This window comes from Trachypithecus francoisi, unplaced genomic scaffold, assembly GCF_009764315.1.
Source record: "Trachypithecus francoisi isolate TF-2019V2 unplaced genomic scaffold, Tfra_2.0 Lachesis_group5, whole genome shotgun sequence".
Taxonomy (NCBI): Eukaryota; Metazoa; Chordata; class Mammalia; order Primates; family Cercopithecidae; genus Trachypithecus; species Trachypithecus francoisi.
This window is the reverse complement of record NW_022681470.1, coordinates 137,056,313-137,068,717: the sequence shown is the minus strand read 5'-3', so window position 1 is coordinate 137,068,717 and position 12,405 is coordinate 137,056,313. Positions and strand designations below refer to the sequence as shown.

Sequence of the window (12,405 nt, the reverse complement as noted above, 5' to 3'; positions counted from 1 at the left end):
GATACTGATATAACCGCATTACACAGATGAGAAAACTGAGGCTCAGAAGGTGGTATGACTTGCCCAAGGTTCTACAGAGAGTTGGTGGAAATTAAGTCATAAATTATAAACCTTCCAGATCCCCCACCCCTGTGCACTGAGAGCAACGTCGGTGCAAATACTGCATGGCCTAGATTAGCACTGTCCTATAGAAATACAGTGCAAAACATCTTTCTTTTTTGAGACAGGGTCTTGCTCTGTCACCCATGCTGGAGTGCAGTGGCGCAATTATGGCTTACTGCAGCTTTGACTTCCCAGGCTCTAATGATCCTCCAACCTTAGGCTCCTGAGTAGCTGGAACTACAGGTGCGTGCCACCACACCCAGCTTTTTCTTTTTTATCTTTTTTTTTTTTTTTTTGGTAAAGATGGGGTTTTGCCATGTTGTCCAGGCTGGTCTCAAACTCCTAGGCTCAGGTTATCCTCCTGCATCGGTCTCCCAAAGCGCTGGCATTACAGGCATGACCCACCGTGCCCAGCCAGCCAGACCCTGACTCTTAAGAAAAAAAAAAAAGATGACTAATAAAATATTTTGCACTCGGCTGGGCGCAGTGGCTCACACCTGTAATCCCAGCACTTTGGGAGGCCGAGGCGGGCGGATCACCTGAGGTTGGGAGTTTGAGACCAGCCTGACTAACATGGAGAAACCCCATCTCTACTAAAAATACAAAATTAGCAGGGCATGGTGGTGTATGCCTGTAATCTCAGCTCCTTGGGAGGCTGAGGCAGGAGAATCGCTTGAACTTGGGAGGCAGAGGTTGCGGTGAGCCGAGATCATGTCATTGCACTCCAGCCTGGACAACAAGGCGAAACTCCATCTCAAAAAAAAAAAAAATGCACTTTTTTTCATACTAAATCTTCAAAATCTGATGTGTATTTTACACGTACAATACATCTCAGTTCAGACCAACCACGTTTCAAATGGTCAGTAATCACATGTGGGCAGTGGTGATTTATGTCAGCACAGGTAGATTGGAATCCTAGATCTGCAGGCCAGGCACAGTGACTCATGCCTGTAATCCTAGCACTTTGGGAGGCTGAGGTGGGCGAATCACCTGGGTCAGGAGTTCAAGACCAGCTTGGCCAAGATGGCGAAACCCCATCTCTAAAATTACAAAAATTAGCTGGGTGCGGTGGGGATGCCTGTAATCCCAGCTACTCGGGAAGCTGAGGCAGGAGAATCACTTGAGCCTGGGAGGCGGAGCTTGCAGTGAGCAGAGATTGCACCACTGCACTCCAGCCTGGGTGACAGAGCAAGGCTCTGTCTCCAAAAAAAAAAAAAAAAAAAAAGAATTCTAGATCTGCCATTTATGTCATTCAACCAGAAGGTTTAATCTTTCTGTGCCTCAGTTTCTTGCCCACATGGAGATGATTGGAGCCCAGGTTATTGTGAGAATTAAATGCCCACACATATTCACACTGCTTACTAAATTAAGTGTGGCCCACGTTCAAACACTCTTATAAGCAGAACACATTTATTCCTTTTACATCACAATTATTACTTGAGTCTGCAAAATGGGATTACTCATATCCCCCAGTCCTGACCCTATATGAGGTTCTGTATTCAGGATACATTTCTCAAAGTCCCTTCTCTCCTCCCATTTTTTGTTGATTATTTATTTATTTATTTAGAGAGTGGGTCTCACTCTGTTGCCCAGGCTGTAGTGCAGTGGCATGATCTTGACTGACTGCAGCCTCCACCTCCTGGGCTCAAGTGATCCTCTCACCTCAGCCTCCCAAGTAGCTGGGACTACAGGTATGTGCCACCAGTCCAGGCTAATTTTTGTTTTATATATATATATATATGCCCGTTACATATATATATATGCCAGGTGTGTATATATATAAAACTATACATAACTATATATAAATATAATTAGCCAATTGTTATATGTATAATATGAGATAGGATATATATGTCATATATATCATATACAATTTATATATCATATATATTATATTTGACATATATATTACGTGTGTATATTTTTTTTTTGTAAGAACGAGGTTCCACCACGCTGCCCAGGCTGGTCTTGAACTGCTGGGCTAAAACAATCTGCCTGCCTCAGCTTCCCAAGGTGCTAGGATTACAAGTGTGAACTACCGTGTCCGGCTTATTTTTAATTATTTTTGAGACAGGGTCTTGCTCTGTCTGTCACCCAGGTTAGAGTGTGCAGTGGCAAGAACACAGCTCACGGCAGCGTCAACCTCCTGGTCTCAAGTGATCCTCCTGCCTCAGCCTTCTGAGTAGCTGGGAACACAGGCGGGCGCCACCATGCCTGGCAATTTAAAAAACTTTTTTTGGCTGGGTACGGTGGCTCATGCCTGTAATCCCAGCACTTTGGGAGGCCGAGGCGGGTGGATCACGAGGTCAGGAGATCGAGACCATCCTGGCTAACATGGTGAAACCCCGTCTCTACTAAAAATACAAAAGCAAAATTAGCTGGGCGTGGTCATGGGCGTCTGTAGTCCCAAATACTCAGGAGGCTGAGGCAGGAGAATGGCCTGAACCCGAGAGGTGGAGCTTGTAGCGAGCCGAGATCGAGATCGCGCCACTGCACTCCAGTCTAGGTGACAGAGCAAGACTCCGTCTCAAAAAAAAAAAAAAAAATTTTTTTTGATAAAGATGGCATCCTGCTCTGTTGCCCAGGCTGGTCTTGAACTCCTGGCCTCAAGCGATCCTCCCATCTTGGCCTGCCAAACTGTTGGGATTACAGGCATGAGTCACTGTGCCCAGCCTGTTTTTAGTTAATTTCTACAAGTCCTTCCTTCCTCTCTTCTGTCATGCAGCAAGTAGTTTTTAATCCTGTTCTGTGCCAGATGCTGCAGGTGACACTGGAGGATGCAAAGTGAACAAAACAGGCAGTGTTTAATCTCACGTAGGAAGTGCCAAGCCCACAGTGCCTGACACAGGAACAGGAGGAAGGGTCAGCCAGAGGCCTGGGATGGTCCTCAGGATCCTCATTGAAGGGACCAGACTAGGCAATACCGAATACTACCTAGAGGAAGGGGTAGAACCCCAACTTCCCAATTCATTCTCCCCCTTCTTTTTTTTTTTGGGATGGAGTCTTGCTCTATCACCTCGGCTGGTGGCCTGGAGTGGAGTGGTGTGATCTCGGCTCACTGCAATCTCTGGCTCCCAGGTTTCCAGTGATTCTCCCACCTCAGCCTCCTGAGTACCGGGATTACAGGCGCCCACCACCACGCCCAGCTAATTTTTTTTTTTTTTTTTTTTTAGTGGAGACAGGTTTTCACCTTGTTGGCCAGGCTGGTCTCGAACTCATGACCTCAAATGATCCACCTGCCTCGGCCTCCCCAAGTGCTGAGTTTACAGGTGTGAGCCACTGCGCCTGGCCACCATTTCTTTTTCTTTTCTTAACCAAAGACCTTTGCCAAGTCATTCCCCCACTCCACTTTGTTTTCCTTTCCATTTTTTCCTTTCTCCCTTTTCTGAGTCACAACCATTGGCCAGGAAGCACCCCCTCCCCACCCTCTTTCCTGGATACCCCTCATTCCCTCCTTCCACAGTCCACTCCCGTGTTCCCAGGTCTAGGGCTTATTTGCCCAGAGTTTGGAAAACCCCCAGCTCTCCTTCCTACAGCGTGGGGGCAGGGTACTGGTGCCAGTCACGTGCCTCTGGCTTCAGAAGACTCCAGACTTGGGTGGGGTGGGGGGGTCCTGCCCATCTCCCTAGCACCTTATCTTCCCTACCATCTGTGTCTTTTTTCCCTCCCCAAACGGAACCCCCTGCCCTCTCGCCTATAGCCGTTTAATTGCAAAAGCCAGGCCGTTTGTGGGAGACCACAGACAGCGACCTCCTTCATTTACCGGTTGAGAGGCGAGTAAAGGGGCTGCTGCAATCTGGGTAATAACCCTATCCCCACCCCAGGAGTCACAGTCACATCGTTAAGGCTTCCTCTCCTCTTGTCCCAGGACAGCTTTAAAAACCTTAACAGCATTTCTGCTGGGTAGCACCTGGCCAGGGTCGCCCCCTCTGTCTGCTCAGGAACGTTTGTCACTTCAGAGAGGTTAAGTAACTTGCCCCAGTCACACAGCAGCAGTCTGATAGGCTGTCAGGGCTCTAGGGGCAGAATGAGGGGAGGGCTGGCATTCTTCCCACTGGCCCGCGTGGCTGTAGCACCGGGGTGCAGCGAAGCCCCAGGGCCCCAACTCATGAGCTCTCTCCCATCCCGGGCGGGGGTGGGGGAGAAGCAGTGGGGTGCTGGTTCCCAAATGCAAGATAAGAACTGGCTAGGAAAGCCTTGCCCAGCCCCTCCACCTAGAGGGAATGGGAGGAAGAGAAGCTGAGGCGGGGTCCCGATCCCGCGTGGAAACACCTGCGCTCCCGCGTGTTCTTTAAACGCCCAGATGGGGAACGACGCGCACGAGCAAAGGCGGTGTTAGCGTCAGGTCTGGTCACATGACCTGGCCTGAGGTGCTCGCGGCCCCCACCCCACCAGTGGGCGTCCCCCACAACGCGTGGTCAACCATCATTGGTCAGTGGTGAGGCCAATAGAAATCGGCCATCTGGGAACCCAGCGTTCCGAGGCGCAGCCTAACCTAGTGAACCGACGAAGGTCCAATGGAAAGAGACGGCCGTGGGCACAGGCCAATGATAAAGTATCAGGGGCGGGCCCAAGGGCGGGTCAGGTTGGTTTGAGAGGCGTGTGGATATAAAAGTGCAAGGCGGGCGGCGGCGTCCGTCCGTACTGCAGAGCCGCCGCCGGAGGGTCGTTTTAAAGGGCCCGCGCGCCACCGCCCCCTCGGCCCGCCATGCTGCTATCCGTGCCGCTGCTGCTCGGCCTCCTCGGCTTGGCCACCGCCGAGCCCGCCGTCTACTTCAAGGAGCAGTTTCTGGACGGAGGTAACGCCTGGTCTCACCTCGAGGCCGTCCGAACGACGCGGCCGGCCCCCCATCCCGGATCTGCGTCGTCGGCCGTAATTACCGCTTAGAGGGCCAACGCAGTGGTCCCCGGGGACTTGAGCTGCGGGCGATCCCTCTTCTGCGTCCCTAAGGAGCGCGGAGGGCGTAGCGGCCTCCCGGGGCGGGAGTTAGGGTTCACCCGAGGATCGCCGAAGGCACCCGACGTGTCAACTAGAGGTTGGGGTGGGGAGAGTCGGGGATCTCCTTCCCTGTCCCCAGCAGCTTGTGGTTCTCCGCAGATGCTTGGTGTGGGGGGGATTAGCAGAGCCGCGCTGACCTAACTCTCTAACCCCCTATTTAGACGGGTGGACTTCCCGCTGGATCGAATCCAAACACAAGTCAGATTTTGGCAAATTCATCCTCAGTTCCGGCAAGTTCTACGGTGACGAGGAGAAAGATAAAGGTAAGAGCCTAGGAGTGGGTGCTCAGATCCGCGAGGACTTCCTGGCAGAAGTCCTTGTCCGCACACACACAGCCGGGACAGTCCCCTAGGAGCAGGGCAGGTGGAGGAAGTGGGGGAGTCGTCTGTATCGTCTAAATCGAGGGTCCTCGCGGGTCAGGACCCAACGGTGACCACACTACCGTCCCGTCTCAGGTTTGCAGACAAGCCAGGATGCACGCTTTTATGCTCTATCGGCCAGTTTCGAGCCTTTCAGCAACAAAGGCCAGACGCTGGTGGTGCAGTTCACGGTGAAACATGAGCAGAACATCGACTGTGGGGGCGGTTATGTGAAGCTGTTTCCTAATAGTTTGGACCAGACGGACATGCACGGAGACTCAGAATACAACATCATGTTTGGTGAGGGGCTGCTTCCTGGTGCTGACCTCTGTCCCATTAGTTGGAGGGAGACCCAGACCCCACTGACTTTCTTAATAGTTATGATTTTCTTTGGAAAGGGAGCTAAAAGAATAGGTCACAGCAACAATTTATTGCGTTATGATCGCAAATCTAGGCTGTTAACTTAATTCGTGTCATTGTATATAGTTATTTCCCAATCTTACAAATGAGGATGTTGAGTTCTAGAGCGCTGATTTTTTTTTTTTCTTTAAACTTAAGGCTTCACCCACAACCCATTCAGGACAGAATCAGGGTCTGAGTGTCTCTTTTCAGCCTTGACAGGCCCGAGTTTAGGAACCAGGTCTTCCTTTTGTAAAGAGGGGTGAGGGACTCGAAATGGTGGGTAGTCTCTGACTCTTAACTGGATCTGCTTCACACCTAGGTCCTGACATCTGTGGCCCTGGCACCAAGAAGGTTCATGTCATCTTCAACTACAAGGGCAAAAACGTGCTGATCAACAAGGACATCCGTTGCAAGGTGTGCCTGGGGGTGGTGGCAGATGGGTGTCATGGGGGAGGTTCAGAGGTCAGCCTGATTGAGGGGGGGTACTGCTCACCTTCTTCCTTCTTCAGGATGATGAGTTTACACACCTGTACACACTGATTGTGCGGCCAGACAACACCTATGAGGTGAAGATTGACAACAGCCAGGTGGAGTCCGGCTCCTTGGAAGATGATTGGGACTTCCTGCCACCCAAGAAGATAAAGGATCCTGATGCTTCAAAACCTGAAGACTGGGATGAGCGGGCCAAGATCGATGATCCCACAGACTCCAAGCCTGAGGTTGGTGTTTGGGCGGGGGCTCTGCTCTCCACATTGGAGGGTGTGAGGACATTTGGGCCAACTCTGACCTCTTCATCTACCCCCCAGGACTGGGACAAGCCCGAGCATATCCCTGACCCTGATGCTAAGAAACCCGAGGACTGGGATGAAGAGATGGATGGAGAGTGGGAACCCCCAGTGATTCAGAACCCTGAGTACAAGGTGAGTTTGGGGCTCTGAGCAGGGCTAGGGCTCACAGTGGAGAGTGCACCAACCTTACTCACCCTCTAGTTCCCTTCTTCCTTCTACAGGGTGAGTGGAAGCCCCGGCAGATCGACAACCCAGATTACAAGGGCACTTGGATCCACCCAGAAATTGACAATCCCGAGTACTCTCCTGATCCCAGTATCTATGCCTATGATAACTTTGGTGTGCTGGGCCTGGACCTCTGGCAGGTGAGACTTGGAGGAAAAAGGAGGATCCCTGGGGTACCTTAAGTGCATAAGATCACCCAAGGGGAAAGTGACAGGATAAGATCGCACCCCAGTCGGGTCTGACTCAAAAATGGTACTTTTTGTAAACAGTACTTCCTGGTCTATCCCTGTGGAGTCCTCAGCAACCCTTTTGAGGTTGTACTTCTTGTGAACTAAGTACTTCCCCAAGTACTTTTATGCAAATCAACTTCTTTAAATACCCCCAAAGAACTAGAAGGTGGTCAGGTAACCCAGTTAGTTAGCTGGGGCTGGGCACAGTGGCTCACCCTTATAATCACAGTACTTTGGGAGACTGAGGCAGGAGGATTGCTTGAGGCCAAGAGTTAGACAACTCAACCTTGCTTGGCAACGTAGTGAGGAGACCGTATCTCTACAATTTTTTTTTTTTTTTTTGAGACGCAGTTTCACTCTTGTTGCTGAGGCTCGAGTGTAGTGGCACGATCTCAGCTCACTGCAACCTTCACCTCCTGGGTTCAAGCGATTCACCTGCCTCAGCCTCCCGAGTAACTGGGATTACAGGCATGTGCCACTATGGATACCAGGCTAATTTTTTTGTTTGTTTTTTGTTTTTGAGATCGAGTCTTGCTCTGTCGCCCAGGCTGGAGTGCAGTGGTGCGATCTCATCTCACTGCAAGCTCCGCCTCCCAGGTTCACGGCATTCTCCTGTCTCAGCCTCCCGAGTAGCTGGGACTACAGGTGCCCGCCACCACGCCTGGCTGATTTTTTTTTAGTAGAGACGTGGTTTCGCCATGTTAGCCAGGATGGTCTCAATCTCCTGACCTCATAATCCACTGGCCTCAGCTTCCCAAAGTGCTGGGATTACAGCCATGAACCACCGTACCCAGGCTTTTTTTTGTTTGTTTTTTTTGGTAGAGTCAGGGCTTCACCATGTTGCCAAGATTGGTCTCGAACTCCTGGCTTCAGGTGATCTGGCCGCCTCGGCCTCCCAAAGTGCTGGGATTACAGGGGTTGAGCCACTGTGCCTAGCCTCTACAAAAACTTTATTTTTTTTATTTTTATTTTTTGAGACAGAGTCTTGCTCTGCCACCCAGGCTGGAGTGCAGTGGCCGGATCTCAGCTCACTGCAAGCTCCGCCTCCCGGGTTTACGCCATTCTCCTGCCTCAGCCTCCGAGTAGCTGGGACTACAGGCGCCCGCCTCGTCGCCCGGCTAGTTTTTGGTTTTTTTTTTTTTTTTTTTTTTTTTTTGAGGCGGAGTCTCGCTCTGTCGCCGGACTGGAGTGCAGTGGCCAGATCTCAGCTCACGGCAAGCTCCGCCTCCGGGTTACGCCATTCTCCTGCCTCAGCTCCCGAGTAGCTGGGGCTACAGGCGCCCGCCACGTCGCCCGCTAGTTTTTGTATTTTTAGTAGAGACGGGGTTTCACTGTGTTAGCCAGGATGGTCTCGATCTCCTGACCTCGTGATCCGCCCGTCTCGGCCTCCCAAAGTGCTGGGATTACAGCTTGAGCCACCGCGCCCGGCGTTTTTGGTATTTTTTAAGTAGAGACAGGGTTTCACCGTATTAGCCAGGATGGTCTCGATCTCCTGACCTCGTGATCCGCCCGTCTCGGCCTCCCAAAGTGCGGGATTACAGGCTTGAGCCACCGTGCCCGGCCAAAAACTTAAAAATTAGCCAGATGTCATGCATACCTGTAGTCCAAGCTACCAAGGAAGAAGGATGATACTTGAGTGTGGGGCCTCGAGGCTGCAGTGAGCCATGATCATGTCACTGCACTCCAGCCTGGGTGACAGAGTGAGACCCTGTTTCAAAAAAAGCTGGGACTGAATTTTTGTCTTTTTTGGTCACTGAAATACCTTCTGTGCCCAAGACATTTCCTGGCATTTAGTAGGTACCTGAAAAATACCTGAATAAGAGAGTGAGAAACAGGTGCAGAGAACTGAAGTCAGTAGCCCAAGGTCATGGGGCAGGAAACCACAAAGCTGGGGTTTGAACCTGCACAGTACAGCACCTGAGTCGCTCCATCTTTTTTTTTTTTTTTTTTTTTTTTTTTAAATTTAAAGAGAGTCTTGCTCTGTCACCCAGGTTGGAGTGCAGTGGCTTGATCTCGGCTTACTGCAGTCTCTGCCTTCCAGGTTCAAGTGATTCTCATACCTCAGCCTCTTGAACAGCTGGAATTACAGGCATGCGCCACAGCGCTGGGCTCTTTTTTTTTTTTTTTTGAGACGGAGTCTTGCTCTGTCGCCCGGGCTAGAGTGCAGTGGCCGATCTCAGCTCACTGCAAGCTCCGCCTCCGGGTTTACGCCATTCTCCTGCCTCAGCCTCCCGAGTAGCTGGGGCTACAGGCGCCCGCCACGTCGCCCGGCTAGTTTTTGTATTTTTAGTAGAGACGGGGTTTCACTGTGTTAGCCAGGATGGTCTCGATCTCCTGACCTCGTGATCCGCCCGTCTCGGCCTCCCAAAGTGCTGGGATTACAGGCTTGAGCCACCGCGCCCGGCGTTTTTGGTATTTTTTAAGTAGAGACAGGGTTTCACCGTATTAGCCAGGATGGTCTCGATCTCCTGACCTCGTGATCCGCCCGTCTCGGCCTCCCAAAGTGCTGGGATTACAGGCTTGAGCCACCGTGCCCGGCCAAAAACTTTAAAAATTAGCCAGATGTCATGCATACCTGTAGTCCAAGCTACCAAGGAAGAAGGATGATACTTGAGTGTGGGGCCTCGAGGCTGCAGTGAGCCATGATCATGTCACTGCACTCCAGCCTGGGTGACAGAGTGAGACCCTGTTTCAAAAAAAGCTGGGACTGATTTTTGTCTTTTTTGGTCACTGAAATACCTTCTGTGCCCAAGACATTTCCTGGCATTTAGTAGGTACCTGAAAAATACCTGAATAAGAGAGTGAGAAACAGGTGCAGAGAACTGAAGTCAGTAGCCCAAGGTCATGGGGCAGGAAACCACAAAGCTGGGGTTTGAACCTGCACAGTACAGCACCTGAGTCGCTCCATCTTTTTTTTTTTTTTTTTTTTTTTTTTTTTTTTTAAATTTAAAGAGAGTCTTGCTCTGTCACCCAGGTTGGAGTGCAGTGGCTTGATCTCGGCTTACTGCAGTCTCTGCCTTCCAGGTTCAAGTGATTCTCATACTCAGCCTCTTGAACAGCTGGAATTACAGGCATGCGCCACAGCGCTGGGCTCTTTTTTTTTTTTTTTTTGAGACGGAGTCTTGCTCTGTCGCCCGGGCTAGAGTGCAGTGGCCGGATCTCAGCTCACTGCAAGCTCCGCCTCCGGGTTTACGCCATTCTCCTGCCTCAGCCTCCGGAGTAGCTGGGATACAGGCGCCCGCCACCTTGCCCGGCTAGGTTTTTTTTTTGTATTTTTAGTAGAGACGGGGTTTCACTGTGTTAGCAGGATGGTCTCGATCTCCTGACCTCGTGATCCGCCCGTCTCGGCCCCCCAAAGTGCTGGGATTACAGGCTTGAGCCACCGCGCCCGGCCTGGGCTCTTTTTTTTTTTTTTTCCCGAGATGGAATTTCACTCTTCTTGCCCAGACCGGAGTGCAATGATGCAATCTTGACTCGCCACAACCTCCGCCTCCCAGGTTCAAGCGATTCTCCTGCCTCAGCCTCCTGAGTAGCTGGGATTACAGGCATACCAGGCATGTGTCACCACAGACACCGGGCTATTTTTTTTTGTTTTTTTTTTTAGTAGAGACAGGGTTTCACTATGTTGCCCAGGTTGGTCTTGAACTCCTGGCCTCAAGTGATCCGCTCGCCATGGCTTCCCAAAGTGCTGGGATTACAGGCGTGAGCCTGTGCCTGGCCATCTCTGCATCTGTTTTTGAGATGGAGTCTCTCTGTCGCCCAGGCTGGAGTGCAGTTGCGCGATCTCCGCTCACTGCAAACTCCGCCTCCCGGGTTCACGCCATTCTCCTCCCTCAGCCTCCCGAGTAGCTGGGACTACAGGCGCCCAGCACCACGCCCGGCTAATTTTTGTATTTTTAGTAGAGACGGGGTTTCACCGTGTTAGCCAGGATGGTCTCGATCTCCTGACCTTGTGATCCACCTGCCTCGCCCTCTGGGTGAGGATTACAGATGTGAGCCACCATGCCCAGACTCTCCATCTTTTTAACTGCAATGTCAGCAGCGTTCCTTGTCTTCTCTGCAGATGCAGGCAGCAGGGTATAGTGGTTATAGGAACACAGGTGGAAACCCTGTCCAAAGGAAGGGCTATTGGGTATCACCTCTGACCATCCTTCCCATTCATCCTCCAGGTCAAGTCTGGCACCATCTTTGACAACTTCCTTATCACCAACGATGAGGCATACGCCGAGGAGTTTGGCAACGAGACGTGGGGCGTAACAAAGGTGAGGCCTGGTCCTGGTCCTGGTCCTGATGGGGGCGGGCAGGGAAGGCAGGGTGCAAGGCCCTGAGGTGTGTGCTCTGCCTGCAGGCGGCAGAGAAACAAATGAAGGACAAACAGGACGAGGAGCAGAGGCTTAAGGAGGAGGAAGAAGACAAGAAGCGCAAAGAGGAGGAGGAGGCAGAGGACAAGGAGGATGATGAGGACAAAGATGAGGATGAGGAGGATGAGGAGGACAAGGAGGAAGATGAGGAGGAGGATGTCCCCGGCCAGGCCAAGGACGAGCTGTAGAGAGGCCTGCCTCTAGGGCTGGACTGAGGCCTGAGCGCTCCTGCCGCAGAGCTGGCCGCGCCAAATAATGTCTCTGTGAGACTCGAGAACTTTCATTTTTTTCCAGGCTGGTTCGGATTTGGGGTGGATTTTGGTTTTGTTCCCTCCTCCACTCCTCCCCCCCGCCCCCCCCGTCTTTTTTTTTTTTTTTTTTTTAACTGGTGTTTTATCTTTGATCCTCTTTCAGCCCTCACCCCTGGTTCTCATTTTTCTTGATCAACATCTTTTCTTGCCTCTGTCCTCTTCTCTCACCATATCTCTTAGCTCCCCTCCAACCTGCGGGGGGCAGTGGTGTGGAGAAGCTGCAGGCCTGAAATTTCATCTGCTCTCCTTCCTGGAGCCCAGAGGGGGGCAGGAGAAGGGGGTGGTGTCTCCAACCCCCCAGCACTGAGGAAGAATGGGGCTCTTCTCATTTCACCCCGCCCTTTCTCCCGTGCCCCCAGGACTGGGCCATTTCTGGGTGGGGCAGTGGGTCCCAGATTGGCTCACACTGAGAATGTAAGAACCACAAACAAAATTTCTATTAAATTAAGTTTTGTGTCTCCCTCCTGTGTCTCCTTTTGGGGAAAGATAGACTTCAGGAAACCCAGCAGTGGTCTTTTTGGGGGTGGGGAGGGTTTCCAGTATATCTCCTTTTTCAGCTGTTGCTAGAGAGGTTACTACTGACTTCCACAAGATTCCAGGGACCCGTATTTACCCCATAACCCTCAAA

General features: G+C 51.5%; 1 protein-coding gene across 1 annotated transcript; it reads left to right on the top strand.

Annotated features, from left to right (window-relative positions):
• Positions 1 to 4,702: 4,702 nt before the first annotated feature.
• CALR (calreticulin) lies at positions 4,703 to 12,238 on the top strand. The gene is made up of 9 exons (XM_033195929.1): positions 4,703 to 4,901; positions 5,263 to 5,364; positions 5,557 to 5,760; positions 6,182 to 6,276; positions 6,372 to 6,581; positions 6,669 to 6,782; positions 6,872 to 7,015; positions 11,275 to 11,367; positions 11,454 to 12,238. Exons 1-9 carry the CDS (start codon positions 4,811 to 4,813, stop codon positions 11,652 to 11,654), a joined length of 1,254 nt encoding a protein of 417 aa, XP_033051820.1. The 5' UTR covers positions 4,703 to 4,810; the 3' UTR covers positions 11,655 to 12,238.
• The last annotated feature ends 167 nt before the right edge of the window (positions 12,239 to 12,405 follow it).